At 38.5% G+C, this 20,375-nt stretch overlaps 1 protein-coding gene across 4 annotated transcripts in view; it reads right to left on the bottom strand.

The window, feature by feature from the left end:
* The window catches only part of MCF2L2 (MCF.2 cell line derived transforming sequence-like 2), a 136,880-nt gene that overhangs the window by 29,548 nt on the left and 86,957 nt on the right, over nucleotides 1-20,375 (bottom strand). For 3 of the 4 annotated variants that reach the window (XM_008572228.1, XM_008572230.1, XM_008572231.1), the window contains 7 exons: nucleotides 16,765-16,831; nucleotides 15,592-15,707; nucleotides 14,512-14,581; nucleotides 9,353-9,445; nucleotides 8,578-8,670; nucleotides 7,199-7,270; nucleotides 4,564-4,689 (listed from right to left, as the gene is read on the bottom strand). In XM_008572228.1, the coding sequence (XP_008570450.1) occupies nucleotides 4,564-4,689; nucleotides 7,199-7,270; nucleotides 8,578-8,670; nucleotides 9,353-9,445; nucleotides 14,512-14,581; nucleotides 15,592-15,707; nucleotides 16,765-16,831 (637 nt within the window). The remainder of the gene's footprint in view (nucleotides 1-4,563; nucleotides 4,690-7,198; nucleotides 7,271-8,577; nucleotides 8,671-9,352; nucleotides 9,446-14,511; nucleotides 14,582-15,591; nucleotides 15,708-16,764; nucleotides 16,832-20,375) is intronic. The other variant, XM_008572229.1, reaches the window with a different exon arrangement.

Below are 20,375 nucleotides of genomic sequence, written 5' to 3'. Positions count from 1 at the left end.
AAAGGAAAGATACCAGAAATATGAAAAATCAAGAAAGTACACCACCAAAGGGTAATAACTCTCAAGCTCTAGATCCTATAGAACAAGAAGCCCTTGAAATGTCTGATAAGGAATTTTGAGTGATAATTCTAAGGAAACCAAAGGAGATATAAGAAAATTCAGCTAGACAACATGATGAAACAAGGAAAAGTATACAGGACCTGAAGGAAGAAATGTACAAGAAAATCAATGCCCTGAAAAAGAATGTAGCAGAGCTTGCCGAGCTGAAGAATTCATTCAACAAAATAAAAAACACAACAGAGCGTTTAAACAGCAGGCTTGCAGAAGTAGAAGAGAGAACTTCTGACCTTGAAGGCTGGCTGTTTGAAATAACACAGGCAGACAAAAAAAAAAAAGAAAAAAGAATTAAAAGCATTGAAGAAAATCTAAGAGAGATATCAGTCAACCTTAAGCACTCAAATATCCAAGTCATGGGTATTCCAGAAGGGGAGGAAAAAGGAGATTGCATTGAAAACATATTCAACAAAATAGTGGCAGAAAACTTCCCAGGTATTGGAAAAGACATAGATCTTCAGATTCAGGAAGCTCAAAGATCCCCAAACGTATTCAACCCAAAAAGGTCTTCTCCAAGACATGTTATAGTCAAATTGGCAAAACTCAAAGGCAAAGAGAGAATCTTAAAAGCTGCAAGAGAGAAGTATCAAATCATCTATAAGGGAGCCTCAATCAGACTAACATCAGATTTTTCATCACAAACCCTAAAAGCCAGAAAGGAATGGGATGATATATTCAAAATACTAAAAGACAGAGAGAGAAGAAATCAAACAGGAAATCAAAAAATTCATTGAAACTAATGAAAATAATGATACATCATACCAAAACTTGTGGGATACTGCAAAGGCAGTAGTAAGGGGGAAATTTATCTCATTAAATGCTTACTTCAGAAGAATGGAAAGATGGCAAATGAACAACCTAATACTTCACCTTAAAGAACTAGAAAAACAAAAACTATCAAAACCCAAAGTTAGCAGACGGAAAGAAATCATTAAGATCAGAGCAGAACTCAATGAAATTGAAACCCCCAAAAACAACACAAAGATCAATGAATCAAATAGTTGTTTTTTTTAAAAGATAAATAAAATTGACAAACCATTAGCATGGCTAACTAAAAAAAGAAGAGAGAAGATCCAAATAACAAAAATTAGAAATGAAAAAGGTTATATTACGACTGATACATCTGAAATACAAGGAATCATTTGAGACTACTATAAAGAACTATATGCCAACAAATTTGAAAATCTGGAGGAAATGGATAAATTTCTGGACACACACAAACTACCAAAAGATGTAGCCAAGAAGATGTTGAAAATCTGAACAGACCAAGAACAATAGAAGAGATTGAAGATGTTACAAGAAGGCTCCCAACAAAGAAAAGCTCAGGACCAGATGGATTCACAGCAGAATTCTACCAAATATTCAAAGAGGAACTGACACCAATTCTCTACAAACTATTCCAAAAGATTGAAACAGAGGCAATTCTCCCAAACTCATTCGTGGGATTCATCCCAGGGATGCAATCTTGGTTCAACATATGCAAATCAATAAATGTTATACACCATATCAATAAAATCAAGCACAAGGACCATATAATCATCTCTATAGATGCTGAAAAAGCATTTGATAAAATTCAACATTCATTCATGATAAAGACCCTCTCTAAATTAGGTATAGATGGAAAGTATCTCAACATAATTAAAGCCATATATGATAAACCCACTGCCAATATCATCTTGAATGGGGAAAAGCTGAAAGCTTTTCCTTTAAGAACAGGAACTAGACAAGGATGCCCACCCCCACCACTCCTATTCAACACAGTGTTTGAAGTACTAGCCAGAGCAATCAGAGAAGAGAAGGAAATAAAGGACATTCAGATTGGAAAAGATGAAGTCAAACTGTCCCTGTTTGCAGATGACATGATCCTGTATATAAAACAGCCTAAAGCCTCTATAAAAAAAACTCTTGGAGTTGATAAATGATTTCAGCAAAGTAGCAGGATACAAAATCAACACACAAAAATGAGTAGCATTTCTATTTTCCAATAGTGAACATGCAGAAAGAGAAATCAAGAAAGCCTGCCCATTTACAATAGCCACCAAAAAAATAAAATATTTAGGAATTGAGTTAACCAAGGATGTGAAAAATCTCTATAATGAGAACTACAAACCACTGCTGAGAGAAATTAGAGAGGATACAAGAAGATGGAAAGATATCCCATGCTGTTGTATTGGAAGAATCAACATTGTGAAAATGTCCATACTACCCAAAGCGATTCACAAATTCAATGCAATCCCCATCAAAATTCCAATGACATTTTTCTCAGAAATGGAAAGAACTATTCAGACATTTATATGGAATAACAAAAGACCACACATAGCCAAAGGAATGCTGAGAAAAAAAATAAAGCTGGAGGCATAACACTACCTGACTTTAAACTATATCACAAAGCTACAATAACCAACACAGCATGGTACTGGCATAAAAACAGACACACTGATCAATGGAATAGAATAGAGAATCCAGAAATCAACCCACACACCTACAGCCATCTGATCTTTGACAAAGGCACCAAGCCTATACACTGGGAAAGAGACTGCCTCTTCAGGAAATTGTGCTGGGTTAACTGGATATCAATATGCAGGAGAATGAAATTAGACCCATACCTCTCACCATACACTAAAATCAACTCAAGATGGATTAAAGAATTATATGTACACCCTGATACAATAAAACTTCTCAAAGAAAACATAGGAGAAACACTTCTGGAAGTAGGACTGAGAACAGACTTCATGAATATGACCCCAAAAGCACAGGCTACCAAAGGAAAAATAAACAAATGGGATTATATCAAACTAAAAAGCTTCTGCACAGCAAAAGAAACAATTAAAAGAGTTGAAAGACCACCAACAGAGTGGGAGAAAATATTTGCAAAATATACATCTGACAAAGGATTAATATCCAGTATATATGAGGAACTGAAACAACAAGAAAAAAAACAAGTAACCCAATTTAAAAATGGGCAAAAGAGCTAAACAGGCATTTCTCAAAGGAAGATATATGAATGGCCAACAGACACATTAAAAAAATGCTCAACATCACTCTGCATTCAGGAGATGCAAATCAAAACCACACTGAGATACCATCTCACCCCAGTTAGGATGGCTAATATCCAACAGACTGTGAATGATAAATGCTGGCGAGGTTGTGGAGAAAAATGAACTCTCATGCATTGTTGGTGGGACTGCAAAATGGTGCAGCCTCTATGGAAAATGGTATGGAGGTTCCTCAAACAATTACAGATAGATCTACCATATGACCCAGCTATCCCACTGCTGGGACTATACCCAGGGTAATGGAAATCATCAAGTTGAAGTTATACCTGTTCCCAAATGTTCATCGCAGCACTCTTTGCAATAGCTAAGAGTGGGAACCAGCCCAAATGTCCACCATCAGATGAATGGATACGGAAAATGTGGTATATCTACACAATGGAATACTACTCTGCTATAAAAGAGAATGAAATACTGCCATTTGCAACAACATGGATGTGCCTAGAGAGAATTATATTAAGTGAAAGAAGTCAGGCACAGAAAGAGAAATATCACATGTTCTCACTTATTTGGAGGAGCTAAAAATAAATATATAAATAAATACCCAAACAACCTGGGGGTTGGGGAGGGAAGAAGACACAACAATTACAATTCCTTGAAGTTGATACAACAAGCGAACAGAAAGGACATTCTTGGGGGGGGGGAGAGTTAGGAGGAAGAGAGGTTTTGGTCATGGGCCACAATAGTCAACCATGTTTTATATTGACAAAATAAAATTAAATTAAAAAAAAAACAGCAGTGAATAGATGGGTCAGGCACAATGCTTGATCCTAGTAAATGCTCTGTAAGTGGTAGCTCTTCTTATTTAAATTATCATTCATGCTCTTTTTCCTCCACGCTGTCTCAGGGACTGGGACCGCAGGCTTGAGCCAGTTCATTCTTACTGGTGTTTTGCTTCTTTACCAGAAAATGCAATTTGTAGGAAAGGAGTTGAATTCATTGCACCTCGCTAGCAATAAAATAAATGCAAATTAGAACCACAGCCCCCCCCAAAAAAAAACCCAAAATACTTTTCACAGAGAAACTCTTGAGGCAAGAAGGAAACTCTTTTAAATCTATTAATACTTTAATAGTGGCATGAGTTAGAAAATAAATTACTCTGTCAGCACTTTTTCCCTGCCCTATATGTCCTTGCCCCTGAATTTCTAGTTTGTCCAGAGTGTGGGTCAGTCCCACCATCTAGGACCCTGAGGGATGGAACCCAAGATTCTTGAAAATGCTGAGTGCTGCTTGGAATCTCGTAGCACAGGTTTGCAGACTGATTTAGACGGTCTTCCTCAGAGTCAGATTCCTGTACTGTAGATTATTTCTCTAACTCTTCCGCAGCTTCTCCTGCCTTAGTAGTACTGTACCTGCCTTTTGTGTGAAATGTCCCAGCACTTACTATTGAACATACCGGACATCCAGTGACCGCTGCTAGGTCCATGGCCAACTCACAGGACTTGATCAAATCCTCTACCACCACCAAAGCTTGTTGCAGTTCAGCTGAGAATGCTGAATGGTTGGTCTCCTCTGGCCCATTCTATGAAAAATAAACACCTTGTTAAAAATCAAATGTACACCATCTACCAAGTGAAGAAGGAAAACAGGACAGAAATGAGGAGCTGCGGGTCCAGCCAGCGCTGACTGAAGAGATGGGTGCATTGATCTGTCTCCCTGTTCCCAAAAAATGGTGATGAAAGATATTGGCTGCTTTAAATATATGGTATATATACGAGCAAAATTATCTACTACACCTTCCACATGTCATACTAATGAAGAATAAAGTTTGTAAAATCATGGACATTATATTCCTGCTATATAAGAAACACATAGAACACAGCTTTTTTTTTTTTAAAGCATGAAGAAACCTAGTCCCCTGAAATAGGCTTTTTCCCATTTTACATCCCTACCCCCTGGGGCTTATTGAAAAATACAATCTGAGTGTCATGTTCCTTTATTTAATGTGAAAGCCTTATTCGTATGGGTAAAATTACACTGCACTTAAAATCTCCCAGTGGAGAATATTTGTAAACTTGTACAGTGGCGAAGAATAGGATGCCATGTGGGGGTCTACTAATGATTTATATGTACAAACCATAATAGTCACTTTTGCCACATTGAATCTCCCCCAGCTCTGCCCTTCCTCCCTCCACTTTTCCCCCAGCCCTCCCCATATTCCACCACATTAAAGATGCCAAAATAAGCCAACATGGTCTGGGCCTCCCAAACATAAAGACTCGGCATTAAGTGGAAAAACACTAACTGCTAATTAAAGAGACCCATGTTCCAATTATTACCACGGTGACACTTAGAATGTGATAGGATGATTGTTTAAGCTCAAAAGGCTTTTGCTTGGGGTTTTGGTATTTTATTCCCCTTCTTCCTACACAGCATATTTACCTATTATCTGGTAAATACAAACAAAAAGATTCTGGTTTATCCCGTGTATTTTTTTTTAACACTTCAATTTCTACAACAAGAATAGGTAGCTCTTTGCTGCTCCCCATGTAACCTCACCTCTTTTTGCCCTCTGCAACATGAGGTAGTCATATATTTTCTTAATTGCTGCTGATTAGAGATATGAGTGACAGGCTGGTGAACGGAACAGTTCTCCATGTGCCATGGATTCTTACCTTCTCACTCCTAATAAATTTCAGCTCCTGGTGAAAGATAACAGACTCTCACCTGAGTTTATTCTAATGTCATCAATAAGGGATTTAAAGTTTTCATACGAGTCATCTTCCTCCTTACCCAACACTTAAAACTCAACTTCCTTTTAGATACTTACCTGTTCCTATCCCCTCTCCTTCCCACTAGCCCTCATCTCACAAATACATCAGGTAGCTAGTTTTACATTGTGTAATGTAGGGCTCAGAAACATCTTTACACATATTATTAAACCCATCAAATTAGGCTATCTCCCCTTACTCTAGGCTATAAAATTATTACCTGTGCCCCAAGCTGCCTCTATGTTCAAGGGGTCTTCATCACACATTTGAGCAGAGAGGGCATGCAAATGACTGCTCCTTGAGACACTTCTCGAGTTTTTGTTGTTAAAATAAAAATATTCTATAGGAAATTGAAAAGAAATCCCACTGCTTGAGCCATAAATTTCTTCCTAACCTGTTGTGGCCTCCACTTCTGACGTAATTTGGGTATGTTTGTCCCCTCAAAGCTCATGTTGAAATCTGATCCTCAATGTGGCAGTGTTGGGAGGTGTTTGGGTCATGGGGGCGGATGCCTCCTGGGATGGGAGGTGGGGGCTCTCACAGGAATGGATTAGTTCTCCAGAAAGCTGGTTGTTAAAAGGAGTCTGGCACCTCCCTGTCTGTCTCTTGCTTCCTGGCTCTTGCCATGTGATCTCCTTGCACCCACAAGCTGCTTGGCAGGAGTAGAAGCTGCCTGAGGCCCACGCCAGATGCAGCTGTCCCATAATCATGAGTCGAATAAACCTCTTTTCTTTATAAATTACCCAGTCTCAGGTATTCTGTTATAGCAACACAAAAATGGACTAATACAACTTCCTCCAAGGGAGCATTGCAGTCTCTCTTAGAATTCACACACACACACACACACACACACACACACGCATGGAGGAGACCAAGGCAATATGTATACAAGTTCGATATATTAAGAAGTACGGTACAAAGAAGAAAATATAAATCTTATATAATCTTATCATGCCAGAAAACCACAGCAGAGATTTTATTATATTTATTTCCAATCTTTTCTGTATGCATTTTACAGATTCACTTAGTTTTGAATTCCCATGAAAAGTTTTTTATGAGGAAAGAAGAAAATATATTACCACTTCTCACTGGGCTGCAAAATATGTTACCACTTCTCATCAGGCTACAAATCCCTACTTTGAAATTGCCTTTAATTTTTTTACATGTTCCTGACTATGAATTATAGGATACATACTACTTTAGAAAATTTAGACAATAAAGATTGTAAGAAAGGAAAATAAAATTGCTGTAAATCCTCCCATCCACAGGCAAACACCATTAAAATTAGTTATATAAAATGTAATATTTAATATCCAGTACCTTAGCTGAGCCTCCTTGTAGGTCACGTGAGTCTGTCTCCAAATCTTCAGGAGACTCAAAATCCAGCAGACCCTGCATTAACCAAAAAGCCTTATTGAAAATCAAAAAGTAGATTACCAACAAAATCTACTGTGAAAACAATTTACAGCCAATGCTAAACTAGAATGTGTGTTAATTTGTGAGATGGAGAGAATGAGTGTTAGAGTCAGCACAGAGTTCTTCCCACAAACATAGAATCAGATTATACACTATTTCATAGCCTGCCTTTTCTTACTCAACAATATATCAGGACATTTTCCTATAACATTATATTTTTCTAAAACATGGTTTTTGATTGTGGCAGAGTATTGCATCTTATAGATAAGACATAATTATGATTATGAATTATGGTCTCCTCTACCATTAAACATTTAAGTTCAACAATTTTTGCAATAATAACAACAATAATTTTTGTGCATTTTTTCTAATATAAATTCCTAGAGGCGGAATTGTAAATGTTAAGAGTTTTGAGGCATATTTCTGAGTTCTTTAGAGAAGGACTGTGTTCCTGCCAACAAAATACGAAAGCCTGTTTCACCAGCACCAAGCCTACATGGAGTATTTCTATCTGATCAAAAGTCTTTGCCAATTGCATCAGCAGAGAATACTATCTCACTGTTGTTTTCATTTGAATTTCTCAGATAACTAGTGAGGTAGAACTTTTAATTTTTTTATTTTTATTTTATTTATTTATTTATCTATCTATCTATTTATTTATTTATTTTTTATTATTTTTATTTTGTCAATATACAATGTAGTTGATTATTATGTCCCATCACCGAAACCTCCCTCCCTCCTCCCTCTCCCCACTCCCACCCAAGTGTGTCCCCTCCATTTGCTTGTTGTAAGAACTTCAAAAAAAAATTGTGGTTGTTATATCTTCCTCTCCCCCCGCCCCCGGTTTTTTTGTTTTGTTTTGTTTTGTTTTGTTGTTGTTGTTGTTGTTTGTTTTTTTTGTGTGTGTGTGAGAGTGTGTGTGTGTGTATGTGTGTATGTATGTGTGTGAATTGATTCATTCATGAGGTAGAACTTTTTTAAAAAAAGCAGTTTGCTATTAGTATTTATTCTTTCATAAACAGCTTCTGTCTTTTGTTCATCTTTTTTATTATTAATTTCTGAGCTCGTTATTAATTAAGCATAATCATAAGCATATGATTCTCTGGCCTAATTCCTCATTGAGGAGGGCTGATTTAGACTTGGAGGAAAGAAAAAGCCCAAAGGATAGACATATCTTCATCCTCAGAAAACCAAGTCTCAACTCTGCACATCTAAGGAAGAGACCACCATAGTGCAGGCATCAGTTTTCCCAGCACAGAAGAGCACTGTCTCATTGACTATACCTTCAACAGCATCTGGTATTTTATGAGTCTTTGGCTTGGTTCTCCAAGATACTTAAAAAGAGGGAGATTGTGATCCAATTGGCGCTGGCATACCTTTAAAAGGCAAACAGAAACAACATAAAACAAAACTAGCAAACAATACACATATAGATCAAAAGTGGCAGCTTTAGATACAAGAAACAAAATGGGCTTTTCTCAGACAAGGGACCAGTAAGTTTCATAACGCTATAGAGTTTTGCAGTCTTTCAGAAACACTGTGAAATGAGAGAAAGAGGAAAGGGGATGGCTTGGCTAATATTTTTATAGGCAACTAGGGAAGCCAGACCATTTATTCCTTTTAGAAAGCAAGTCCACTAGAAGATAGTGGGACATTTCAAGTCCTTCTGAAAATGAGGCAGTCCATCTGCAAGTGGAATGTGGGGGAGGAACAGAGTCTATTCAGGTCATTTTGAGCCTTGTGGGTTGAAATGGCTCATAGATATCATTCCAGGGGGCCCCAAAGTGTGCCCTTTTTGACATAGTTCCCTATCCTACAAGAGGATGCTGGTTTTCTCACCAGACTGTGGCTGCTCTTCACAGGCCTGTCCCATAGAGACCATGGGCATCATTGAAACTTCTAAAGTGTAATTTCAAAGTATAGGAGACTTTTAATAAACAGATCTCAATGCCAAATTCCTCTGCTTAGTTCACACTTTTGATTTCTTTAAAAATTTGATGCACATAAACATTTTCTAGGGAGAACAATGTGTGGGAGACTTCGTAATCTCAACATTACCCCAAAGTAGGCACAGTCTTGACACTCTTCCCAGATTGCCCTAGCTCGGGGCAGATTCTTATGGTATTTAAAATATATTTGAAGATCTTCTTTCTGGGTGGGAAAAAATTAGAACGAATCAATCAGGTAACATTTTTCTTTTTTTTTTTTTTTCCTTTTTGTCTTTTTTTACTGACCGGTAACGGGATCACAACCCTCGGTGTCGCGCCTGTACCGGGGACCAGCAACGGGATCGCAACCCTCAGTGTTGCACTCGCACCACGCTCAGCCAGTGAGCGGGAACCAGTCTCCACATGGGATCCGAACCCTTGGCAGGAGTGCCACGGCACTCCCAAGCGGCGCACTCTCCAGTGCGCCACCGGGCCGGCCCAATCAGGTAACATTTTTCAATGAGTGTACGGGACAATACAGTTTATGCATTCATTCAACAAGCCTGAGTATTTCAAAGTGTAAGGAAGTGGAGACATAAGATAAATAACCTTACGTTGGGTTGTGTGATGGGAATAAAACAGAGGGCTAGAAAGCACCATAAGTACTAAACACAGACATGCACACAGGACTGTGGAAGCATCTACAGGGGCTACTGGTAAACAAATAAGTAAATGCACCAGCAGGAGTTGGTTTTTATCTTTATCTTTCCTCTCCTGCTGTTTGTCCAGGACACCATCACCCCACAACAGCTCTGCAGTGAGTGAGACAACTGACAGGAAAAACGTGGGTGGCTGATGGCTCTCCCTTCTCTCTTCCCACCCTCTCCTTATAACAGTCATCATGTTGCCAACCCCACAAAGAGACCTAAGAAACAACTGAAAGACAGAAACACCCCAGAAGGAACAAGGAGCAGTTTGAACAACAGAGATCTAAGTCGCCTGGGTAACACTCAAAGTGGCGAGCTCTGCCTTAGATGCCACTTTCACCCTGCAGCACAAGACCCTGAGACAGGGAGAGTTATGCAACTAGTTCAGAGCTGAGACCACGAAGGGCTCAAAGTGCTGTGTGACCTTGATTCTCGTTAAAGAAATGTGAGTACTCATCTGCCAATACCCCTGTTAGAAAGGACACCCCACACCTATGGAGTCAGCTTGCTGACCACAGAGCCCATGCTGCTGTGGTGGTGAAGCCCATGTGCCACCTCCTTGCAGATTTCTGTGTTCCTGCCCTCCTGCTCAGGCCAACTCTTGATTTCCTTCATGTCAACATAGGATATTTTTTCCCTTCCAGCTTCAATGATGTCTATTTTACTTCTGAACACACTGCTACGGTGGATGACTTCCATTTCTGTAGTTCTTCCTCTCTCCAGATAGAGGGTTAGTGGTCATTTGAGCACAAAAACTGCAGCAACTCTGTCCTTTGCTGCTCCCTCCAGGAAGAAAAATTATACATGCACACATTTAGGTGGAGAGATAGCCCTTAAAAAATGTTGTTCAGACTGGCTGCGGAACCAGAATAATAATTTAGAGCTTAACAATAATATGCCCAATATTCATTCACTCAAGGCCTATCTACTGAGAGCCTTTGATATGCCAGGCACTGTGCTAAATACATTTGTTAAACTCAATGGCTCACATAGTATAGTAGCCTAAACGTGAGGAACATTCTTTCCATACTGAATGCCAGGCTTATAAAACATTACATTAATGTATATATATAAAGGCACTTCAATAAGTTCATGGAAGGATTTGTATAATCTTTTTTTTTTTTTTTTTCTGTGTCCGGCAACGGATCGCAACCCTCAGTGTCGCCCCCGTACCGGACCGGGACCGGCAACGGGATCGCAACCCTCGGTGTTGCCCCCGCGCCTCGCTCAGCCAGTGAGCGGGAACCGGTCTGTATGTGGGATCCGAACCCTCGGCGGGAGCGACGCCGCGCTTCCCAAGCGGCGCACTAGCGCAGTGCGCCACCGGGCCAGCCCTGTATAATCTTTTAATTTAATTTTTCCATAAGCTTTTTGAAGTACCCATATGTATATATGTGTGTATATGTACATATGGGTGAGATTAAAGCATCTCATACACATTTGGTCTGTCAGAGCACAAAGACACTGTCCACTAGTGCCTAAAACAGCTCGAGGTCTCAGTGCTTTCAACTCTCACCCACCAGAATACTCTCAGAATCTGGAGGAGATTTTGGAGACCTAGTCTCCCACCCAGTGCAACATCCTTGACAGTCAACCACGTTTTCCTGAACTCTCCTAGTGACAAAGGGACCCGGTTCTACTGACGTGTACTGAGCTGAAACCTGCCTTCCTGAAACCTTCATCCCTTGGTCCTGATTCTTCCCTTTGAGCAACACAGAATATTATATAGGACTTCAAGTACCAAAATATAACTGTTGACCTAAATTTGCTCTTCTACAGGCTAACAGTCCAAAACTCCTTGGAGAAAGGATATGCACTAATCAGTAACATATGAAAGTGCCTGATTCCCATGACCTCCTTACAGAATAAATCAGGAGGCTATAAAATTGTTACCAAAAGCTCATATCCACACAAGGAGACTTGGCTTACTAATGGATTAAGAATACGGAATCTGGTGGTAAATGGTCCAAGTTCAGTTCTTGGCTTTGTCAATTACAAAAGATATGGCCTGAGACCTTCTTAGACTTCAATTTCCTCAAGTGTTAAGTTGGGCTCGTAACAGTGGTCAACTCCTATGATTGCTCTGAGATTAAATGAGATGATGCATAGAAACCTCTTAACAAATGACCAGTATATGCAGAGTACTCAACAAATGGTAGCTATTGTCAAAAAACTTTACTTTGTAGAATTCCTCTGCATCCATTATTTTATTTGTTTCCCACGACAACTTTATATACTGGCAGTAGTAAGCTTATGGTATGGAGGAGGAAAGTGAGATTCCAAGGGTTTCAGTTATTTCCTTGAGGTCATGCATATAGCAAGAGGTTCAACTTAGATGAGAAGTTATGTTTCCTGACTCCCATCCCAGGCTATTTCCATTTTGCCATGTGAGACCTCAGAACAATCGGAACTCAAAGTGAACTACTGACAAACAGTATTCTGTAAAGAGCATGGTCTCTGGGGAAGACTCCTCCTGGATGATACAGGCTGCAGAGTCTGATTTAAACACTTGGCCAGAAGAATATTTCAAAATTCATTTCCAAGATTAGTGGAATTCTTCAAACATTATTGAGAAACACTAAACTGCTATAGTAAAGAGTGATGGGTCTGCCTCACTAGCGAACCCATAGGAGTTTGTGATCTCCCTCCAGCAAGTCTCAGAGGTTAGGTAATCGTGTTTTTAATTACTCCATTTGTCTTAGAGAATAACTTCGTGCTTGATGAAATTTATTACTTGTATTTTGTCTCCAACCTCATAAATCATGTAAGATTAGATGAGGATTTGCAGTCTGGATTAATGATTTCCAAGAGTCTTCTCAACACGGGGGGCTATAAAAAGCTTTGTGAAACTTTAGGAAAGAAATTCTTTCAAGAGAAGATGTTTAGACAGCGATTCCCTGACCATTTCCTCAAATTTGAACAATCTTTATTTTATAATATGCATTTCTTTCCCACAGGAATTTGGCCCTTAGCTCATTCAACTATTTAAATGATCTTCGCATTAATGACAACCAACCATAAAATATTTCTGAACTCTGAAACTAGATTTCACATTAGTGCTTTGATGAGTGCAAAAGTGCAAAAGTTCAAATAAGTGCAAAACACTAACAATGTTACAGTAATTCAAAAAGGAAATGAATCAGAGTGAGTACAGGTAGTGGTTAGTGTCTCTGGAGTTCTGGCACTTGAAAAGCCTGTGCTGGGGCTGGAGAGTCCCTGCAGGACCACGGAAGGGCTCTGCTGGTTAAAGACTCTGTTTCTCCATTATGTCAAATACCTTGAAATCTGGACATTTTTGTTTGCTTGCTTTCAATTTATCACAAGTATTACTCTCAGACTTAGCCATTATTTGGGTTGTTTAAAAAACTTTAAGTTGTTTGATCTGTTGTCGTGGGCACACAAAAAGAAAAACAAGAAAGAGAATTAGAACGGCTAGCTGGGAGAGAAAGGAGAAATTGGAAAGATTTAGAAAGTGCAGGGCATTAGGATCATTTGCATGGCCATCCTAAAGGGGAAGAAAGCATGTGGTGGGGAACAGTGTTGGGTAAAACATTTCTCAGTGCCAGCTCCCATTGGCCCAAACAGCTTGTTTATCTACCAAAGCAGGGGTGGAGAAACAGGGGAAGAGGTGAGAATTCTGAGTGGTGAGGAAGGCGAGGTAGTTGGAGGTATGTTATTGTAAGTCAGGAAGTTCACAAATTGGGTGCTAAGCCTAAGAGAGACTGTAGATTTAAATATTTCTAATCATCTTCTATGCTGTAAAAAATAAAATGGAAGAAAATATATTTTCTGAGATTTTTAGTTTAACACCAGTACTTCTCTTGAGAACATGGTACTTTAAGCCTGCTGTATAATTATTGTCCTAAAATCAGTTGTTCAGAAGAGGGTCATCTGCTTTGGGGGCCCTGGGTGGCCAGCCTCCAATTTCATGGGGCTTGCAGGAAACCAGGCTGGCAGCTTCTCCCACTTATCAGTGTGAGCTCAGTCAAACTGGACTCATGGATGAAGTGAGGGAGAATAGGAATGCCAACAGTGCTGTAAAGGCCTCCCGTTTCACATTCAAAAGACAGGTATAAGATCTACTCTCTTAGCAAATTTCAAGTATACAGTACAGTATTATTAACTATAGTCAATATGTTGTGCATTACATCTCCAGAATCAATGTGTTACATTCATCCTACAACTGAACGTTTGTACCCTTTGACCAACATCTCCCCATTTTCCCTACCCCTGGCCCCTGGCAAACACCCTTCTACTCTGCTTCTATGAGTTCAACTTTTTTAGATTACACAGACACACACACACACACACGCACACACAATGGTGAATATGAGAGATGATGGATGTATTAATTAACTTGATTGCAGTAATCATTTTACAGTGTACACATATATGAAACCATCATATTGTACACCTTGAATATGTGCAATTTTTATTTGTCAGGTATACTTCAATAAAGCAGAGGGCTCAGGGAAAGCAGATGTAAGTTTTAGACCACTGGTGTTTCCATTTGCTCTTGCACAGAATTAAGGGCTGACTTTAATCACATGGTTATTTTGATTTATTGGGAACACAGACTTACTCTCTTGAGAAAGCAATGTGCCAGAAGTTCAGGGTTTTCAGCGCACTTTTCCAATTCTTTTAGAAAAGTCCTAGGGAAATAAAAGTATATATAACAAAGCCTTGATTTTTACATGCATGGGGTTAAAATTTTTTCAAAAGTAAAATCACATAAGGTTTTAAGAGGTGCCTAGAAAAATGTTGTTCTCCAGGCTTTATCGCTCTTGACTCATCTTCTACACACTGATTTGGAAGAAAAAAAAAAAGTTTCTGAGTCATTATGGTTACCCTGAAACCAGCCACACCCTGTTCTGATAATTCTATGCACTAGCCACGGACAAACTGGATATGCTGATGCTCCCCACGACAGGATGATGATGTTTGTAAGAACTGCTGCTGCTGCTATTACCCATATCACTGGGAGCTTACTATAAGGCAGGCATAAGCACAGTGCTTCACAAACAATATCTCATTTAATCCTACACCAAATCTTGCAAGATAGGGTTCATATATGTAAAACCTGAGGCTCAAAGAAGCTGAAGCAGGCATAAGCACAGTGCTTCACAAACAATATCTCATTTAATTCTACACCAAATCTTGCAAGATAGGGTTCATATATGTAAAACCTGAGGCTCAAAGAAGCTGAATAGCCTCTCTAGGGAAAGTAGCATAAATGGGCTTCCATTTCAGTTTTGTTTCTGACCCATAGACAAGGGAGGGGGTTAGGAAACAACCGTGGTTCAATTCACCAAGCAGTCTTTCCCACTTCATTAATTAGGTGTGCGATCTTGGGGACATCACAGTGAGTAAAATGAGTTAACAATCTGCAGTTTCCTCATGGGCAAAATGAAAGGGTTGAAAGACAATTTCTAAAAAGTCCCTTCTTTTCCAGTTCTGACACCCAGGACATGCTCCACAGTCCTCAGGGATCCTGTGGAGCTTCTCCCCGCCTTCGCACCCCATCCCTCCTCAACCCAATCCACTGACTCCAAACCACTTGCTTAAGCTGAAAACGTGTAAGCACTTTCATCTCCAAATTCCATCAGTCTGATTTCCACCCTTCTCTTACTTTCCATTTTTCCTGATAATGTGAATTATATACCTGTTGTGAAATTCATAAAGTTCTGTAATATTCCCAAAGAGAAAGTCCTTGTTATTCTGAAGAACATCTGGAATCAGATGCTTCAGCCAGATAAAATCCATTGGAGTGATATATCCCTGCAGAGGTGGAAACAAGGTAGGTTTTACAGATAGGAACATAAAAGAGATGATCTGAATTAGCTACCCCAGGAACCAGAACTTTAATGAAATAATTGGAGAATACAGGACACATGTTTCCTGAAAGCTATTTTAGCAAATACTTTCTTTTGCTATCATCTTCAACCTTCAGAAGGAGAGGGCTTAATGGCAATGAAAATAAAATGGCATTTTTATGGGAAAAACAAATTTTTAAAAAAATGTAAGTTATACAATTCAAATGTAAAAGAAAGGAAAAAACTTGCCTATCATTTTATGACTTGATGCAATTACTATTACATTTTCTTATATTTCCTTCATGATTTTTAAAAAGCTCATTTGATTTAGTTATAATCACAATACATATATAATTTTATATTGTATTTCCATGTACATTTAAGACTCAGCTTATAAAGTTCTACGTATATATTGTTTTTAACTTAATCTTATATCAGGGCATTTTTCCATGTTGCTACATATTATCCAAAATTATTTTTTAACAGTTGAATAATTTTTATGCAGCATGTATATCATACTTTATTAACCATTTCCCTTTTTTATTGGACATTTGGGTTGCTTCTGATAGTTTATTGTTGAAAAATGTTATAATAAATAGCTTTGTACATATAGTTTTTTCCTTAAGATTATTCCCTTGGGAAAAGAAGGGAAATACGTATTTTTACTCTCCAGGAAAAAGGCTACTCTAAAAAATGAGAAACAATCTTTCCTTTTAAAAGTATCAAAAAAATTTCATTTATAATATCCTTTATTGGCACACCTATGATGAACCCAGTTGGACATTGCTGGAATCAGTATGAATTGGCATAATCTTTTGGAGCTATTTGGTTACGTGGATCATGAGCCATCAGAATGCTCTTAACCTATTTCTACTGGAGAGACACTCGTGATGTTCTAAGACCTGAAACCTTGGTGGGAATTCTAGAGATATGGCAACTATTTTGAGTCTCTTTGTACAACAAAACTTCTCCAGTTTGCATGTACATTTAACACTCACCTCCCACCCCGCAAATCTACTTACATCAATTATGCTCTTAATTTCTTTTATATAAATCTCTTCAGTCTCAAGCAAGTCACGTATAATGCGCCTGAATCACAGCATCAGGTGAGAGGTTGAAAGAGAGAGACAGAGGGACAGGAGAATGCTCTTTGAGAATAGTGCTCATCGATATGGTTCCCCTTAGTGGCTCACCTACTTCAGTTTACTTTGTTGTATTGAAAACCCAAGGCCAGCATCTCACAAAAGCACACTCTGGTCACACTGGTATCAAGAAGAAACAATAAGGTTAGATAGAGGACTCAAAATCCATTAGTGCAGCCAGTGAATGACCTGTCCTCTGGGTGGGCCATGTAAGCATGGAGGTCAAGAGGGCAGTTGTTGGAGTCAGAAATGCCAGGTTTGGATCCATGGTCAAGGAAAGTCTGTCTGACCCCCTACCTAGTACGTGTGGTTCCCTAGTTTTTCCTCTGGTTTTCTGCTATTTCATTGCTCTCATCAAGATCTTTGACCCACATGGATTTATTTTGTTGTATGTGGAGTTAGATGGAGGCTAGTCATGACTCCTTCCTCTGGCATTGGATGTTTCCATTTGATTTCCTAAGGCAAAAGATAAGAGTTCTGTCTGCTTCCCTCAAGGAAGGTAGGTGGAGGGTGTGGGAGGCAGAATTCTGAGATAGGCAGCAAGAATCCTGGCCCCTGGTGTACACGCACCTCCTCCAAGATAGTCAATCAAACAGTAATTTAGGTGCTCTGTGGAGGGATTTTGCTCTTCAGCTGACCTTAAAATAGGTAGTCCCATTGGGCCTGACCTGATCACATGAACTCCTGTGTCTGGGTCTAGAGGTCAGAAATTCAAAGCATAAGGAGTCAACACAAGGGATAATCCCCTTTGCTGGCTTTGGAGATGGAGGGGGCCATGCAGCAAGGAATGTGGGCCTCTAGGAGCTGAGAGTGGCCCCCAGCTGACAGCCTGCAGGGAAGCAGGGAGTTCAGTCCTACAGTTGCAGGGAACTGAATGCTGCCATAACCACAAGAACATAGAAGATCCAGAGCTCCACATGAGAACACAGCCAGCCAACACCTTGATTTTAGCTTTGTGGGACTCTAAGCAGAAAAGCCAGTCATGCTGTGCCCAGACTCCTGTCCCAGGGAAATTGTGAGCTAATCTGCTAAATTTTGAGTTATTTTTTATATAGCAATAGAAAATCAATAGGAAAAGTGAGGCCAGTCCCCACATCTATCCCAGAGAGAATGTTTTCTTTCTCTCATTAGGTTATGTGGCTACACTTATGTTTTCTTTTAGTGCTTCCAGTGGGTGAGCAGTTATACAAGAGTTCATGAATAGAATATATACACTGATGATTTCCCATGAACTTTCGGTGGGTTATCTATTAAATGGTAGCCTATCCTAATAAAGGATTTCTTTTTCTCTCATAAAAATGAACATAGCAAAAGACTAATAATTTAACAGAAAAAAAAAAATGGAGAAAGGACACAAAATAGGAAGTTCATACAAATATACAAATGCCATTAATCTTACGAAAAAAATGCTCAGTCCACCCTAATCCAACAAACGTATATTAAAAAGGAGTAACAATTTTTATCTCCTAGAATGGCAGAAATTTCAAACCTCAAAGGAAGATAGGCAGATGGGGATGTGGAAACACTCTCAGATAATACTGGTGGAAGTGTAAATTTGTGCAAGCTCTTTGGAAGATAATTTGAAAATATCTCATCAAAATTTTAAAAATGTGCTCCTTGACTCGGTAATTTTACTTCTAGGAGAATGTTCCTTTTTGTAATTAGAACAATAGAACTTCAACAACAACCAGATATAAAGTGGAAATTACTTAAATGTTCATCAAAAAATTATGGTATGTACATATAATGAAATGCCACGTAGTTGTTAAAAAGAATGAGAAAGATTGATATGTGCCAACATGACAGAGTCCAGGTATTTTAAGTGGGAAAATAAAAGGCAAGATGTAGAACACTATGTATAGTACAACTATTTGTGTAAAAATGAGTGTGTTCTTATAAATACATGTAACATTGTATATGTTTAGAAAATTTATGCAAAGAAATTTAAGACATTGTTAACAGTGATTATTTTTGAAGACTGACAGTGAAGGCTAGAATATGGGGAAGGAGAATTTCTACATTTTACTCTATACTCTTCTGCAATGTTTGATTTTTTAAAAAAGAAACATTTGCTGCTTTTATAATTTAAAATAATGGCTTACATGACATTTTAAAATGAATGATACCAGAAGTAATGACATGTAAACCCCATTTGAGAGATATAAATAAATCATACAATTTACATATTGAATACCTCAACAATTACTGTTTTTTTGTTTTTGTTTTTGTTTTGGTGGCTAGCTGGTATAAGGATCAAACCCTGGACATTGGTGTTACCAGCACCATGTTCTAACCAACTGAGCTAATCAGTAAAGGATACACACTGACAGGAGAAACAATTTCCAGAAGTATAAAGACTATGAAAAAGTTACTTTAAGATCATACCTAGCTAAGAGAGTCACTAAGTAAGAGGTTCCTGTGCTTTTTATAAATCATTCTGAAACAATGACAGTTGCTATGTCAAAAGGAAATACAGGCCTTGATACCAATATGTTTTTATGAGCCCTGACATCAAGTAAGACCACAACAATAGTTCATAACATTCATAGAAAAGCAGAGGACAACCAGTCTCTTATGCCCTCATGAAACATTGAGCTTAAGCAACTTGGCATGTCAGTGTAAGGATGTATTGACAATTAAATGAAGTTAGAAATCAAAGAAATAACTAGGTGGTAGAAATAAATCTTATTATTCAGCAATTAGGTAGGGACTTAAGAAACTGTCAGGAGTTTTTAGGAATCTGACACAGGATATACTCACAACTCAGAAGAAAAAAATCCCTTATGAGGTCATGTCCCAGTTTATAGTTTGGAAAATAGTCTAGCGATCTCATCCAACTGCTTCATTTACCTGTTGGAATACAACAGGTAAAACTCCAGTGATAGGAATTCCCCAGAACTGTGATTGGTTACATTTTGATTCAAATTAGTAATTAAAAAAATAGTCTTATACCACCATTAAGCCATCATTCTTTCTTTCCTTTTCTCTTTTCCTTTCAAGTAACTTTATAAAGTAGGAGAAAATTTATGACTCTTACTGATGATTGCCTACTTTATTATTCCAAAGAATGTTAACTTTGTTCATAGAAAAGACTCAAGTATTTACCATCTAAAGTATATATATACAATGCAGATGAACAATTTAAGCACGTACAATAATTTATGTCCTGATGGATAACTACCCAGAGGTGGGGGATTATAATTAGGAAACCAAATGGAGTTTATAATGCCAAGCAGCCTGCATTAGTGTACCACCAGTGTATATCCTGGCTTCACATTTCAAAATGAATCCCCCCATCCTCTAGGTCATTAAGAGAGAAAGGCAGGCATAATGTATTTCAAAGAAATGTTTCTTCTCCGAAGCTACATTTTGTTCTAGCATAAAAATAGAGCTTCGGATATGTGGTTCCATTCTATAAGACACCTCCTACGTGTTTCAGATGATACCACAACCAAGGGGCAAGAATGGAAAGAATATGCTTCTTAAAAAAA

This window comes from Galeopterus variegatus, unplaced genomic scaffold, assembly GCF_000696425.1.
Source record: "Galeopterus variegatus unplaced genomic scaffold, G_variegatus-3.0.2 Scaffold766, whole genome shotgun sequence".
NCBI lineage: Eukaryota > Metazoa > Chordata > Mammalia > Dermoptera > Cynocephalidae > Galeopterus > Galeopterus variegatus.
The sequence above is the reverse complement of the archived record's forward strand: the minus strand, read 5'-3'. Positions and strand labels throughout refer to the sequence as shown.